The sequence below is a fragment of the Armigeres subalbatus genome, unplaced genomic scaffold (assembly GCF_024139115.2).
Source record: "Armigeres subalbatus isolate Guangzhou_Male unplaced genomic scaffold, GZ_Asu_2 Contig403, whole genome shotgun sequence".
NCBI classification, from domain to species: domain Eukaryota; kingdom Metazoa; phylum Arthropoda; class Insecta; order Diptera; family Culicidae; genus Armigeres; species Armigeres subalbatus.
The window spans coordinates 58,571-75,894 of NW_026943155.1; the positions used below are offsets into that span (position 1 = coordinate 58,571).

The following is a 17,324-nucleotide window of genomic DNA, read 5'->3' on the forward strand; positions in this document are numbered from 1 at the left end:
GACTTTTTACATATTCCCATATAGGTTCATCCACAGGTACAAATGGTCCAACAATAAACGTGAAAAAATGGCAAAAGGATCTCATTTCAGCGGCAGTCGTTCTTAATTTATAAGATTTTGTTTTGCTCTCATACTCTATATCTGGCATTCTTGATAAGGAATCGTCCAATGTTTGTTTTGCCAGAATTCTTCTTCGGGTGTTAATTTGACTCAGTGTCATGTACTTCTTGGTTTGGATAAGCTGCTTAAGAACATTTTGGAAGCCTATTTTGCATATGCCACTACTAAATAAATCATGCATAGCATCGACGGAAACATTTTCAGTTATTCTAAATGAAGGTAATTTGCTGAACTCTGATTTTCCTTTAATTCCAGTGTCTTTTTGCGTTCCAGACCTTAGATCTTCATTGTAATTCTCTTCGTTCCTTAGAAAACATTCAAACTCTTCTACGTCTTGCTGTAAATCTAATTTTGGGCGTTTGCAAAAACGACAGTAGAAGGTTGCACTAAAACCACCAGCTAACATTAACAAACTATGTATGCCTAGGTTATCACCCTGAACTAGTATTAAAGGAAATCTTACTAGGAACTGCTTATTCCCTATATTAAGTAAAACACCCCTTTCTTCTAGTAGTTTAAATTTTTCAATAACTTTTTCAATCATAGCGTTTATACCTATTTCATTGATATCCACCTTTTTAATGAAACCGGCCACGAATATGTTACACAATTTGGAAGAAAACTGTTCTGGGATCACTGGACAATTGTAATACATCCCGCATATTGAATGTCGTTTATTATGCGATGACAAATTGTCATTTATTTCAAACTCGTCAGCATAAAAAGAAAGTGGAAAAATGAAATCCGTTGGATATTTACGTTTCACGCTTTCCCACGTAGTGCCGTTGATATAGTTCCTAATTCGATTCGATTCCTCTAATTCTTGAATATAAGCAACAGTTTGATCAAATAAATTTGGTGTTTCAAAATATGCTTTTAACTGGAAATCAATGTCCATTACTACTACGTGGTGTTTTTGTCTTCTATGCTCAGTAAATATTCTGGGTCGAAGCTTACAGTTTCCGTTACTTTTTGATCTCTTGTAACTATTATTGTGGGAGGATGATACAAATTTCGTAACTTCAAATGGTAAAAAATTTGTGATCAGTATTGATAAAATCGAATGTGGATTTCATTTTATCGAGATAAGCTGAGAATCGATAATTTGTTTCAGCATCGTTTAATTCGATTGGCAAATTACATATTTCATTGGCTATAGTACCATAAACTGTTTGTGATTTTTCTGGATTGACCTAACATCTTGTCTTGTTAGATTATTTTTGCTATGCAAACTGAGAGTGAAGTTAATTGCTGCCGTATCAATGTTTTTCAAAGTTTGTTCGAATTTCGGAGTGAGGTCTAGATCTTTATTCATGGGTTTTATTCTCGAAGACGATGGTTCAGGATTATCGTTGTCATTGTGATGGACTACTTCACGATGAACTTCCTGTTGAACGTTCGTTGATTTGTGACTAGATAAGTGGCGTTTGAATCTATAGATGTTGTTAAAGACTGATATACATTTCTGGAACGTACATGGAAAACGATATTGTTTTGGCACTCCATGATCCGCCTCCAGGTGATGTACATACAGTAATGACGACGAGAATTTCTTATTACAGTGTTCAACGAAACAGTGAAACATTTTACGCCTTCAAAGAGGAAGCCGATGTTGCTTTCAAGTATTCTTCGAATTTCTCCACCGTTGCATAACGTTCCTTCACAACCAATCCATACACGTAGCGCGCTACAAAAATCCAAACCAATTTACTGATCTTAGAATGCTTAATCGCGAGAACTGTACATAGTCTTATGTAAACGTCCACAGCTCGTCGAACAGATGGTAAATTGTACACAACTTCTTCGAAGTATACTCTGTAAACACCGAGCAATCTAGTTGGTGTACCGAAGAAAATAAGTTTTGGCACTGTTTCTAGATGCAGGTCGCGATAACCGCTGTACACGTTCGACAAAATGTCTGATGCAGTTTCATCAGAATCGGCAAACAAAATCGTGTCGTCTTTACCATTTATTATGGTTGGTCGGAAACTTGCAGACACTTTCTGGGGTGTTAGTATGCAGTTAAGCAAGAGCAGAAGGGAACAAATTCGCATATCTATAAAAACAATAAATTAAATCATAACGTTGTAAAATGATATATTCATAAAAGTAACTAACCATCCGATTCATTTGTGTTATTAAGGACATCCAATAACTGCGATGAAGGCTCGTCTAATGATCTTTTCGCGATATATGACCCAGAAACTCGTAGAACATGTTCCCACTTACTATCGCAATCTGTGCTGTTGAGATTAGGTGCAACTTGCATCAATCGATAATCGATTTCGAGCTACAAACATAGAAATAAAAGTGTTAGATTACCATTCGAGAATATTTATTATGAATTAACTAATTGGCTTTTCCCGAGAATGTTCTTTTGTCGATTACTTTGGATATTTTAAGTCGAATAAGCTGTTAAAAAATCCTGCCACATATTTTTTTAATTCTACAAGACATTTATCGACAACCCACACATTTTTATTGGCAAAAATCTATTAATTCAAGACAAAATTTTCAAAACGACTTATCTGCTTTTGTAAACAATTCGTAATCAGATTCGTCAAATCGTCGTTTGAATCTTTGTTTACAAAAGCAGATAAGTCATTTTGAAAATTTTGTCTTGAATTCAACTCATGATGTTTATTTGTGCACACATAACCACTCTCCACGCGAAGCACAAATAAAATCTACACACTTAACTCATTTCAGTAAATTTTACAGAAATCTCAACAGCAGATCTGTTCGGTAATTATTTTACAGATTTTTTGTCATTTTCCCATTGTTCAACTGTCAAAATCACCGAAAACCAGTAAAATTATTTACCGAACAGTTCAGCTGTTGAGATTTCGGTAAAATTTACCGAATACTGTAAAATGAGTTAAGTGTGATAGCCGCCAATATGCAGGTATCGAAATTATGTGTGAATCCATGTCGAGTATATTTGTGTCTCCAAATTGCAAAGAATTATGTGTACCACAAATATTTTCCCAATTACTTTTATTTACTTTTTTTAAAACAATCCAACTGTCGAGTCGAGTTAAGTACGAGACACAGAAGACGACCTTACTGTTGAGGTGGAAATACGTATCTATCAAGTTATAAACAAGTGATGGAATTAAATGGGATAGTAGGAACTCGTCTTATGACAAGAAAGTGCAGGCCAACTTTGTTTTGCCTTTCTCGTATGCAAAGTATACGTAAAGGCTTGTTCGCATATGCGAGAAGCGACATCTATGCATGAAGTATATCATCGCACATCACTAGCTGTTCCCTCGTTCATCGACTACCGATTCAGCCATGTATGCGACAACTTGCGTTCTTTGACATCCGTCTTCGTCAACCACAGTAAAGTGACAGCTATAAAAGGAACCTCTGCAGCATGGACTTGGCTTCTTTTATCGTCATGGAATCAACCAACAGGTGGAGTTGAAATCACCATCAAAAAGGCGTTGCAACAGAAAAATTTGGACAGCAAGTGTAGAATTTGAATTAGCAGTTAAAGTTGAATTTGTAGTTATTAAATATTTGTAGTTATTAAATGAAAAGTGGATTAAAGTTATTGGATTAGTTGTGTAAAAAAGTGTTGAAATACAGTTAGAACAATAGAACCTAACCTACTAGTGTAGTTATACATAAACTATAATAAATTGGACTATTCAGTGATTTAAGTTGGGAGAAGTGAAGAATTCGGAAATAAATCTAGTTCTTATCCGCTGTGCTAATCGACATTGGTCCTTCGAACCGGATAGCGTGAACTCCGCTAGTCCGCCAGCTAGGAATCTTCGCCAAACCCAGCCACGTGTCCAGGAGAATAGCTGTTTGGAGTTACTTATATAATTCAAGGCACATATATTGCCTTTTCAAGGTAATTATCACTCCAACAACTCTAACCTGTCCCGTTTGAGCTACGCGGTCTTCTGCCTTACAGACTCCTTCGTGAATTCCGCTAGTCTGCCAGCCAGGCATCTTCACCAAACTCAGCCACGTATCCTGGAGGTTAGCCGTTTGGAGCATTATATAATACAAGGCACATATATTGCCTTTTCAAGGTAATTATCGGTCCAATACCTGTATCCCGTCTCGTTTGAGCTGCGTGGTCTTCCGCCTTACAGATTCGATCGATCCTTTATCTCCGTCTAATCCCATCATGTCCACGGAACGACGCATCAAGGGCCTCAAGACGCGCCTGAAGAGCCTTTTGACGTCGTTCAGACTCATCAAAACGTTCGTAGACGAATACCAGGAAGAACGAGATGCTGTCCAAGTCTCGGTACGCTTGGAACATCTTGTGGCACTCTGGAAGGACGTCAACGCAACTCAAATGGAGCTTGAATCGCTGGACGAAGATGGATTGGACCAGAACCTCAAGATCCGAACAGATTTCGAATCTAGTTATTTCCAAGTCAAAGGGTTTCTACTCTCACTCAACACCTCTGCTGTCCCTAGCCCCGCACCTGCTTCTCAGGCAACAACACAACTTCCTCCGTCGTCGTCAGTACGGCTACCCGACGTAAAACTGCCCGTATTCTCTGGTCACATCGATAGCTGGTTAAACTTCCATGACCTCTTCGTCTCTCTCGTTCACTCGTCACATGAACTCTCAAGCATTCAAAATTCTACTACTTGCGGTCTTCCCTATCTGGAGACGCCCTTAAGCTCATCCAGACAATCGTCCTCAGTGCCAATAATTACCAAGTGGCCTGGAATTTGTTGGTTGATCACTATCAGAACCCTGTCCGACTAAAGCAGTCTTACGTAGACTCGCTTTTCGAATTCACGTCACTGAAAAGAGAATCAGCGTGTGAATTACATAGTCTTGTCGAGAAATTCGAAGCGAACGTCCGAAAACTTAAACAGCTGGGGGAGAGAACTGAATTCTGGGACATACTCTTGATCAGAATGTTGAGCAACAGGCTCGACCCGACTACGAGGCGGGATTGGGAGGAATATTCGTCGGGGGACATCGAAGGGGAATGTAACTTTCAACGATCTCACGAACTTCATTCCAAGAAGAGTCACGGTGTTGCAGACAATCCACAAATCGATCGATACTGTGTACCAAAGTTCGACGAAAAGACCTGCCTCCCGTCCCATCGCCAGCCACGGGGCCAGTCAACCGAATTACCGGAAATGTCTCGTCTGCTCTGACCATCATCCATTGTACCTGTGCCCCGTTTTCTCGAATATGACAATTAAAGATAAACAGAAGGATGTTCGACGCCACCAATTGTGCCGAAATTGTCTCAGGAAAGGTCACCAAGTACGTGAATGCCCGTCGTCAAGCACATGCCGCAAGTGTAAAGGTCGCCACCATACCCAGCTCTGTCATGGTGGAAAGTCAGTCTCTGTGAACTCCAGGACTGAAGAATCTAGTACACCGAATATTGCTTCTGTCCCTGTCGTAGAAGAAATCCCAAGAAACTCCACCGCTGCCATACCTGAACACGTTAGCTGCACTTCTTCTGGCGTGCAAAGGAAAAGCGTCTTACTGGCTACCGCGGTAGTCATTATCATCGATGACAATGGTGTCGAACATGTCGCTAGGGCGCTACTAGATTCCGGCAGTGAATGCTCGTTCATGACTGAATCGCTCGCTCAACAGCTAAATGCTAAGCGCACTAAAATCAACATTCCAATTGCTGGTATCGGTCAGTCCTCAACCAACGCTCGCTCAAAACTAAAATCAACCGTTCGATCTCGTTTTGGTAATTTTTCGACCGCCGTGGAGTTCTTGGTACTCCCGAAAGTAACAGTAAATCTACCATCGATATCCATTGACGTATCGTCCTGGGAAATTCCTCATGGAATCAAGCTAGCAGATCCATCATTCTATAATACAAGACCAGTTCAACTCGTTCTCGGGGCGGACATTTTCTTCGACCTCTTCGGGGTGTCCGGTCGGATTCAACTCGGCGAATCTCTTCCGAATCTCGTCAACTCAGTTCTCGGTTGGATCGTATCTGGAGCAACTGCCAACCTTCTACCGACACAATCGATCACAGCTAACGTCGCTACAGTAGCAGATCTTCATCAACTCATGGAAAAGTTTTGGATCATTGAGGAAAACAAGGATGTTTCATTCTTTTCCGTTGAAGAAGCAGCCTGTGAGGCTCATTTCCGCAAAACAGTTTCTCGCTCTCCTGAGGGACGTTATATCGTTCGCCTTCCGCTGAAACAAAACGCTTTACTGCACCTCGGTGATAACCGCCGCTCAGCCATTCGTCGTCTGCATCTCGTCGAAGGTCGTCTCACTAGCAATCCAGAGCTGGGTGGTCACTACCGAAATTTTATGCAAGAATATGAAGAATTAGGCCATATGAAACTAGTTCGCGATTATGAAAACCCACCATCTCCCTGTTATCATCTGCCTCATCACGCCGTTCTTCGAGAAGACAGCACGATAACAAAGCTGCGTGTCGTGTTTGACGCATCCTGTAGAACCACGAAAGGATCATCCTTGAATGACGCTCTCATGGTTGGCCCGATCGTCCAAGAAGAGCTCCGCTCAATCATCATGCGCTCCAGAACCCACACCATTATGCTCATCGCCGACATAAAGCAAATGTTTCGCCAAATACGGATTGATGAAAGAGACACACCACTTCAACGAATCGTTTGGCGATCGTCTCCAGACGCAACTTTAAACACGTATGAGTTGAAGACCGTGACATATGGCACTGCTAGTGCACCCTTTCTGGCCACAAGGGTACTCCGTCAGCTTGCCGATGACGAACAACACCGCTTTTCAGAGGCCGCCGACGTTCTACGCAAGGACTTTTACGTGGACGACCTGTTCTCCGGAAGTAAGACTGTGGAAGAGGCTATCAGACTTCGTAACCAACTAGACTCTTTACTCTCTGCTGGAGGCTTTGAGCTACGTAAATGGGCTTCAAACGTGGAGGAAGTCCTAGAAGGCGTGCCCCAGAGCACCAAGTGTGGAAGACGTCAGTAGATCTCGATCGTGACGAATGCATCAAAAGTCTTGGGCTACATTGGGAACCAGCAACCGACCAACTTCGTTACAAGATCGACCTACCTTCGAGTAACGACACTCAGCTCACGAAGAGGATCGCACTGTCCCAAATTGCTCGTATTTTTTATCCACTTGGCCTAGTCGGACCCGTTATAACAACGGCCAAGTTGTTTATGCAGGCTCTATGGACATTGAAGGCTAACGATGGAAACATATGGGGATGGGACCAGGAACTTCCGCCTACCTACAAAGAACGATGGTTCAATTATATGTCTCAGTTGCCATACCTAAATTATCTCCGCATAGAACGATACATCCTATGTTCGAGTCCTTCATCCATTCAGCTCCATTTTTTTCTGACGCATCTGAGAATGCCTATGGTGCTTGTTGCTATATCCGTTCATCGAATTCAAACGGAGAAACTAAAACCGCATTTTTTACGACAAAATCAAAAGATGCCCCGTTGAAGCAACAGAGCAACCCCCGTCTCGAACTTTGTGGCGCGCTTCTTTCCGCGGAACTGTACGAGAAGGTAACCAGCTCACTGCAGATCCCTACAGATTTCAGACCTACTTCTGGGTGGACTCGACGATCGTTATTTGCTGACTTATCTCTACTCCGTCAACCTGGAACAGTATTGTTGCGAATCGTGTCTCAAAAATACAACTTGCCACAAAATAGTGCTTGGAACGATATTTCGGGACAACAAAAACCTCCTCACGCTATATCTCGTGGTATGTCTCCGCAGAAGCTGCTCCACGACAAGCGTTGTTGGGGGGGCCCACACTGGTTAGTGCTACAAAAGAAATACTGGCCTATTCAGCAAGCAATTAACTCTGCCGATAGCATCCTCGAGGCAAGAAAACCGTCTACCATCGCACTTTCCGCCGTCACAGAACCATCGTTCATTGATGATTTAGCCACCAAGTTTTCAAGCTACCATAAAATGCTACGGGTGGTGGCTTACTGTCGACGTTTCATTAATCATTGTCAGGAAGATCGAGACCTTCCAGAGCAGTCATCACTGCAGAAGATCTACAGGCAGCGGAAATGAACCTGATACGATTGGTGCAGCAACAATCATTCACCGCCGAATGGAACCAGTTGGAACGGTCCCAACCAGTTGGCCTGAAATCCCGTATTCGCTGGTTTCACCCATTCATTTCGGTCGACAAGATAATTCGAATCGGTGGTAGACTAAAAAACGCGCAACAAGCCTATGACAGTAAACTCCAAATCTTACTACCATCCGCCCACGCCTTTTCAAATCTTCTCGTACGGCACCTACACGAAACAAATCTTCATGCTGCACCGCAAATGCTACTCAATATCCTTCGTTTGCGTTATTGGATTACTGGGGCCAGAAGTCTGGCTCGAAAGATCGTTCAAAACTGCATTGCATGCGCCAAAATGAGACCAAAACTTGTTCAGCAATTCATGTCTGAGCTTCCAAAGGAAAGAATCACCGCCGCTCGTCCGTTCACCATCACAGGAGTCGACTATTGGGGTCCAATATTGTTAAAACCAATTCATCGTAGAGCAGAACCGGGAAAGGCATACGTGGCAGTCTTCGTCTGCTTCGCAACAAAGGCTGTGCACCTCGAGCTGGTGGGGATTTAAGCACTAGTAAATTTATTCAGGCACTCCGTCGTTTTGTAGCCCGACGTGGGCTGTGTGCTGAAATTTTCAGCGATAACGGCAAGAACTTTGTTGGTGCAGCAAACGAACTACGTCGAATCGTCCGGAGCGATCAGCACCAACAATCGATTGCGGAAGAATGTGCTGCTAAGGGAATACGATGGCGTTTCAACCCTCCCAAGGCCTCACATTTTGGAGGACTGTGGGAAGCAGCGATACAGTCTGCTCAAAAGCACTTTTTCAGAGTTTTAGGGAATCACACTCTATCGATGGAGGATATGCAAACACTTTTAGCACAGATCGAATGTTGCCTAAACTCGCGACCATTAGTTCCTTTGAGCGACGATCCTCTGGACTTCGAACCTCTCAGCCCTGGACATTTCCTTACTGGAACATCGTTGAAGTCCGTTCCAGATGTCGATGTCACCAACATTCCATTAAATCGCTTGAAGGCTCACCAACAAATACAAAACTCCTACAGCAAATTTGGCGGCGCTGGCATATTGAATACCTTTGCACCCTTCAAACTCGCACGAAATGGATCAACCCTCCGGTAGCCATTCATCGGAACCAACTTGTGCTGCTTAAGGAGGACAACGCCCCGCCTTATCAATGGCCTACTGCTCGAGTCCTCGAAATACTGCCAGGAGTAGATGGAGTCACAAGAGTCGTTACCGTAAAAACACCTGCCGGAATATATACAAGACCAGTTTCGAAAATCAGCCTTCTTCCTATTAGTACACCAGTAGATGCAAACGATGAACCGCAACCATAACTAAAACAATTGGAACACTACTCCAGCTGCTTCCTACGTAGTTGATTCCTGTATGCACAATTCCACAATTTCCAGCAAGGCGCTCCTAAAATAAATAAAATAAAGGTCCTTTTTATCAAAGGATCAGGTAAGTACCTGTCCTTTGCATTTAACTTCGTTGAAACCCGCTACCGGGTCTTATAAATTGGTTCCAGAACACAAACATCAATTGACAACACGGGTTTCATCGACAATAAACCGAATCGCATCTGTAAATCATCGCCAAAGACGAAGCACCAGTCAGAACTCGATCTTCGAAGGGGCCAGGATGTTCGCATATGCGAGAAGCGACATCTATGCATGAAGTATATCATCGCACATCACTAGCTGTTCCCTCGTTCATCGACTACCGATTCAGCCATGTATGCGACAACTTGCGTTCTTTGACATCCGTCTTCGTCAACCACAGTAAAGTGACAGCTATAAAAGGAACCTCTGCAGCATGGACTTGGCTTCTTTTATCGTCATGGAATCAACCAACAGGTGGAGTTGAAATCACCATCAAAAAGGCGTTGCAACAGAAAAATTTGGACAGCAAGTGTAGAATTTGAATTAGCAGTTAAAGTTGAATTTGTAGTTATTAAATATTTGTAGTTATTAAATGAAAAGTGGATTAAAGTTATTGGATTAGTTGTGTAAAAAAGTGTTGAAATACAGTTAGAACAATAGAACCTAACCTACTAGTGTAGTTATACATAAACTATAATAAATTGGACTATTCAGTGATTTAAGTTGGGAGAAGTGAAGAATTCGGAAATAAATCTAGTTCTTATCCGCTGTGCTAATCGACAAGGCTATAATATATGTTCATTTCAAAAGCCAATTTTTAATATTTTTCATATGTCCCATTGTTTCATAATGAAAATTGGACAGATTACACTATGGCATCAAACGTTATGGCCAAAATACTATTGTTTCATACGCATGAGAAAGACACCATCATCGCTGGTAGATTAATCAGGTATTACAAAAATATTTTATAATGGAATGGTAGTCAAAAGCTATCATGCATTCTTACAGTTCTCGGGTACTTATTCAAAAGGACGTATGTGATTTGGTAAACAAAGATTGAAACGTCGATTTGGCACTCCCACGCAAACCAACACCACCAACAGATAGCCGAAGGCTTCCCCTACCTGTCTGTAGTGATGGTTTGCGTGGGAGGGCTATCAGATTGGACAATTCGACGTTTGAATCTTTGTTTACAAAATCACATACGTCCTTGAATAAGTGCCCGAAAGTTGTTTAATTGGAATTCATTAGGAAGAGTTTATAGAGAAAAGCCTCCCTGAAATAAATTCAATTAAGTGTCCGAAAATCTAGTTAATAGTGAAAATAATTAATGAATTATGCATATAACTTACCAACTGATAACCATGTTCACTGCAAATGAATTTCCAGAGTTTAGCTTTAAGTAAAGCTTTCTTACTGTTGGTTTCAGCAAGCCAGATCTTACGCTTCGGAAAGCTGGTTTTCCACAAATCGAGTACCGTACTCCACGGCCCGTCGTTATCCTGTAGCCAATTATAAGCTTCCTCAGCTTTTTGATCAACACCGACACTTCCTTTTTCGCAATAATTTCCACTGCCACTGTTAAGCTTTTCTTGTTTTTCGTCGTCCAGTTTCCGCTTTCGGCGATGGGTTTTGATTGTATTAATTTTGTTGTATATTTTTCCCCCTGGATTCTTTTTGTCTCCAGCCTTCGGTAGGTAGTAATCGTCCTATTGTAAAAGATAGTTTTAAAACTAGGTATATATATAGTAAGAGCACAGGCAAACAGGTATAAGACTCTACGATTTTTTTTTTGTCATAATCGGTTAACTTCTCTCTAGATGACCTAAACGGCTTCAATTGTTTCGAACGCACTGCCGCTGTCTACTGGTTATTATATCAATGATATTGTGGTTCAAGTACGATATGATATACCACAATCAATGTTCCTTTCAAGCACTTGAATCAATTCGCTTGCTCTATCATAACTTAGCATCACAGACAAACAGACAAAACACATTGAACATTTACTCATCAAATTCATCGTCGTTCAAACACTAACGACATCTGTTGATTTCAGTTAGTTGAGCAAATCACGAACCAGATGGCGATAGTGAGCAAACGTCAAACTCGAGCAAATCCGATGTGCGCGCCACGAGTGATCGATTGGCCAACTAATGATTATTTGAATTGACCAGTAAATCAGTGAACGATGGAAGTTTGACGAGTGTTATGTCTGTTTGTCTGTGGTAGCATTAAGGAAATTTTTAGTAGTAGTTAATGTAATAAACGACCGAAAACGTCTGGTTTAACCAAACACTACAACATTATTCAGAGTTACGTACATTTGTCTGGACTGAGTACTTCTAATTGATATGGAGTTATGGTGTATACTAATTGAAAACTAAGTTGTGCATATCGACCACTAAGAGCAATATTATCGGGCGAGTCGTTTAGCAGCGCAGTAAAGTGACACTATACCGGTCGCTACTATACGAGCTGGTAAAACAGTAGCACAACTGACAGATGGCCAAACGTCATCGGTAAGACAGACAGAAACCAAATTGATATTATCAATTTCCCACCTTATCGGCCGCGACGATTTAAAATCGTCGCAAAACAAATTGACGCCAAAACCGTCGCCAGCAGAAATGGCCATAAGATCTGTCAAATCAACTGTGAACAAAATTTTATATACTCAATAATCACATTATTTCTCAAAATTGAGCCCTGTTTTTAATGCAGATTGACATTATTTTCTAATAAAACTAACATAATTTTAGAATAAAGATGTTGGCGACGATTTTGATAGTGCCTAAAAATGGTCGGCGCGTTTTGTTACCAAGGAAACAGACAATAACCGAAAATAATGATCGATACAAAAGAGTAAAGAGTAACCATTCTGCTCATCTCTTAACTAACTGAAATTACATCGTTGCGCGATTAATTAAAATACTCGCGCCCATTAATGATGCTCTAAAGCCAGTATACAAAGAAACATTATCCAATGTCAGATCTTATCCTGTTAGCCTGTGTATTTAATATTATAGAATTTGTATCGGAAAGAACTTACCTTACGTTCTCCTTTGAAGAGAAGAGTTATTGATCGTGCATATTTATCTAGGTCATGGGCATACAATTTCTTCTTCTTGGAAAGATGCCAGTTGGCGACAAAACCAGCTAATTCCAACTTTCGACACTCTGACAGTGCACCTTTAGCACCCAAAGAAAGTAATTCTCGACCGGTGATGGATTTATTCAACAGGTTTTGTAGAGCCTTTGGAGTGAGCTCGTCCGAAATTTCATCATTTGATTCATTCAACGAGTTTTCCTTATCTTGATCGTTGAAAATTTCCTGTAATGAAAGTAGAATTGTAAAAAATATCAAATTTTAGCGTGGATCTACTATTAGTTAGCATTAATACTTAATAAATATAGATAAAAGATATTTTAGTTACTAGATAAAGATTGTCGCTGTCGTCGCTGTCCGGAACATCTTTTGCTGGCGAGGATAGGGGAGCTAAATGTCAAAGAAGGAAAATCCATACGATTTGACAGCTTGGTACCCAACATGTTCCGGACAGCAGAACAAAGGGAACCGAAGCGACAATTTTTATCTAGTAACTAAAATATCTTTTATATAGATACCTACCTCTACATCTGATGACGTGACGGGATTTTCAAGATTTTCTTCCGGGTTTTCGTTCGGTACACCAGTAGCAGCTGAAGTTTCTTCAATGGCGAGTGAATACTAGAACGATAGGATTCATTTTTAGACACTATCCAAGTATTGTATTAAATAAATGATTGAAAATTATTTCAATGGTAAGATAGAGGATTAATAGTGGAAGTGGTTATATAACTTGAAAAGTTTAATCTACGTAAATAGACACCAGAAATTTCCACCTAGGCTACATTGAAATAAAAAGCGTCACTAATGGATGCTCCTTTAAGTGAAGTAATATACTGTTTTGTTTAGATGCCAACCTCTACCAACGACGAGACGACGGAATTCAGGGATGTTCGCCTGGTTCCCTGCCGGGCTCTTCCGTTACACCAGTAGTGGTAGTTTTAGCGAGCTGGAATAATAAAAGGACGTTAGGCGTAACCACATATGTGTATCTACTAGTTTGACTTTTGCTTGAAAGGAAAGCTATCCTATTACATTGAATTCAAGTTCAATTAAATTTTGAAAAATAGAAAATGTTACCTTCGATTCTACAACGCAGAGTGATTCATCCAAACGATCGGATCCGGTATGCTTCACGCAAGACTCCACGATATTTGGACTCGCCTCCTCGAGAACAGGATTGAATTTCTCCTGGATGACAAATAATCAAACATAAACACAAACAATAAAGCAAATCAGGAGTAGTATTTCAAAAGGGATTATCTAGCTGCGTCTCATTTGTCGCATTTAAAACTAAACTAAAAGTTATAAGGTGCAAATAAAAAATTCAGGCCATAAGAATGGCAATCAGAAATAAGAACGATAAGAAAAACAATTCAATATCTGTTAAAGTAATCTTTCTCTGCGAGCATGATCATTAGGCAATTATTGTACTGTCACTTATTCAATTTCAGTTACAGACAAAATAAGTAATAAAATAGTTTTTTCCTTTTCCTGAACTTCTCAATAAGTGCATCTTTTTATATGTAACACTCAAGTTTAGTTCGGGAAGTGGAACAAAGTCTTGACTGCTTTGTCTGATTTTAATCTAAAATTTCCATGAGATCAATTGTGCTCAAAGTAGATAAGAAGATTGTTTGTGAGCATATAAAACAATGTTGTATTCGAAACTCAGATGGTTTGATCTCCATAGCGTAGTAGGCTTAGAATTGCTTATCCGGAGATAGCGAGTTCGATTCTCGGTTCGATCTAGGGTTTTTTTCGGGTTGAAACATTCTATTCCCTGGACACAGTGCAGGAGAAAATGAGAATACTGAGGAAATGCTAATAGAATACTAAGTTGAAAAGCTAGGCCAAGTTTCAGTTGAAATGTAGAGCCATAGAAGAAAAAGAAGATAGTTTGATCTTGAAAAGAAAAACCAACAATAACGAAACGAATTGGCCAAAGTAGGCATTTTCTCGTTTGTTATAGAAAATGTTCTACAATTTAAGAGAAAAATAACTTGTGTATGAAAGAGCCAAAATAATTTACCTCCGAGCCCAGCGCAGTTGTTGCCGCCCCTTCGTTTCCTTGAATCAACGGTGACAACCAAGGTGACAACTCTTCGAATGGCTAAAAATGTGAATATTTTTTTATGATGAATATTTAACATTCTTTTTATTGAAATGTAAATAACTATACCTTAAAGAAAAGCGTCGTCGTGTTGTCTTTTTGCTGCTCCGCCGTCGCCAAGTTATGGGTTGTTAGGATCTCGATTATTTCCGCTGTGTTGTTAGCGTCAACACCAGATTCTACAACAAAAATTGAATATATATATGTTAGAAATAAATGTACAAACAGGAAAAACTTCAATTTATACTTACTGCTGAGGAATGCAGACACATAAACCGGAAAACCGTACTTTTCGAAAGGGTTTTCCTCGCTGCAATCGGTGGAGTTCGATTGTGCTTCAGCCGCCATCTTGCTTTTACGAAACTTTTCTCACCGTTTTTCTGTCAAAACAAAAACAACTCAATCGAAAGTGTTTCTCACTTCAAAGCCACGGTAACAGACCAGTAGGGAAAATTCAAGTTTAGTTCACTTCAAATGAAAGTATAACACAATTGAATTCAAATGCGATTGTTTAGTGCATTTCTAAATGTTGAAATATTTGGATGGAATGGGGTAAACACTTTGAACAGTGTGGAAAACTACTTAAGTTTCAAGTGAAACAGGAATTTTATTTTCAAGTGTGAGAACACTTTAATCGAGCGTTTCAATTATTTTCAGTGTAGTTATTTACATTTCAATAAAAAGAATGTTAAATATTCATCATAAAAAAATATTCACATTTTTAGCCATTCGAAGAGTTGTCACCTTGGTTGTCACCGTTGATTCAAGGAAACGAAGGGGCGGCAACAACTGCGCTGGGCTCGGAGGTAAATTATTTTGGCTCTTTCATACACAAGTTATTTTTCTCTTAAATTGTAGAACATTTTCTATAACAAACGAGAAAATGCCTACTTTGGCCAATTCGTTTCGTTATTGTTGGTTTTTCTTTTCAAGATCAAACTATCTTCTTTTTCTTCTATGGCTCTACATTTCAACTGAAACTTGGCCTAGCTTTTCAACTTAGTATTCTATTAGCATTTCCTCAGTATTCCTCATTTTCTCCCTGCACTGTGTCCAGGGAATAGAATGTTTCCAACCCGAAAAAAACCCTAGATCGAACCGAGAATCGAACTCGCTATCTCCGGATAAGCAATTCTAAGCCTACTACGCTATGGAGATCAAACCATCTGAGTTTCGAATACAACATTGTTTTATATGCTCACAAACAATCTTCTTATCTACTTTGAGCACAATTGATCTCATGGAAATTTTAGATTAAAATCAGACAAAGCAGTCAAGACTTTGTTCCACTTCCCGAACTAAACTTGAGTGTTACATATAAAAAGATGCACTTATTGAGAAGTTCAGGAAAAAGGAAAAAACTATTTTTATTACTTATTTTGTCTGTAACTGAAATTGAATAAGTGACAGTACAATAATTGCCTAATGATCATGCTCGCAGAGAAAGATTACTTTTAACAGATATTGAATTGTTTTTCTTATCGTTCTTATTTCGATTGCCATTCTTATGGCCTGAATTTTTTTTATTTGCACCTTATAACTTTTTAGTTTAGTTTTAAATGCGACAAATGAGACGCAGCTAGATAATCCCTTTTGAAATACTACTCCTGATTTGCTTTATTGTTGTGTTTATGTTTGATTATTTGTCATCCAGGAGAAATTCAATCCTGTTCTCGAGGAGGCGAGTCCAAATATCGTGGAGTCTTGCGTGAAGCATACCGGATCCGATCGTTTGGATGAATCACTCTGCGTTGTAGAATCGAAGGTAACATTTTCTATTTTTTCAAAATTTAATTGAACTTGAATTCAATGTAATAGGATAGCTTTCCTTTCAAGCAAAAGTCAAACTAGTAGATACACATATGTGGTTACGCCTAACGTCCTTTTATTATTCCAGCTCGCTAAAACTACCACTACTGGTGTAACGGAAGAGCCCGGCGGGGAACCAGGCGAACATCCCCTGAATTCCGTCGTCTCGTCGTTGGTAGAGGTTGGCATCTAAACAAAAACAGTATATTACTTCACTTAAAGGAGCATCCATTAGTGACGCTTTTTTATTTCAATGTAGCCTAGGTGGAAATTTCTGGTGTCTATTTACGTAGATTAAACTTTTCAAGTTATATAACCACTTCCACTATTAATCCTCTATCTTACCATTGAAATAATTTTCAATCATTTATTTAATACAATACTTGGATAGTGTCTAAAAATGAATCCTATCGTTCTAGTATTCACTCGCCATTGAAGAAACTTCAGCTGCTACTGGTGTACCGAACGAAAACCCGGAAGAAAATCTTGAAAATCCCGTCACGTCATCAGATGTAGAGGTAGGTATCTATATAAAAGATATTTTAGTTACTAGATAAAGATTGTCGCTTCGGTTCCTTTGTTCTGCTGTCCGGAACATGTTGGGTACCAAGCTGTCAAATCGTATGGATTTTCCTTCTTTGACATTTAGCTCCCTATCCTCGCCAGCAAAAGATGTTCCGGACAGCGACGACAGCGACAATCTTTATCTAGTAACTAAAATATCTTTTATCTTCTT

General features: G+C 39.9%; 2 protein-coding genes across 2 annotated transcripts in view; one reads left to right on the forward strand and one right to left on the reverse strand.

Annotated features, from left to right (window-relative positions):
• Positions 1-17,324, forward strand: part of LOC134204113 (uncharacterized) — a 56,785-nt gene that overhangs the window by 39,262 nt on the left and 199 nt on the right. Inside the window, exons 4-7 of the mRNA XM_062678938.1 lie at positions 15,505-15,585; positions 16,434-16,544; positions 16,677-16,769; positions 17,008-17,106. Of these exons, the coding sequence (XP_062534922.1) occupies positions 15,505-15,585; positions 16,434-16,544; positions 16,677-16,769; positions 17,008-17,106 (384 nt within the window). The remainder of the gene's footprint in view (positions 1-15,504; positions 15,586-16,433; positions 16,545-16,676; positions 16,770-17,007; positions 17,107-17,324) is intronic.
• Positions 1,343-15,127, reverse strand: LOC134204111 (uncharacterized). The gene is made up of 10 exons (XM_062678937.1): positions 15,031-15,127; positions 14,849-14,958; positions 14,699-14,779; positions 13,747-13,857; positions 13,524-13,571; positions 13,189-13,287; positions 12,610-12,891; positions 10,910-11,266; positions 2,239-2,410; positions 1,343-2,176 (listed from the first exon to the last, which is right to left on the reverse strand). Exons 1-10 carry the CDS (start codon positions 15,125-15,127, stop codon positions 1,707-1,709), a joined length of 1,827 nt encoding a protein of 608 aa, XP_062534921.1. The 3' UTR covers positions 1,343-1,706.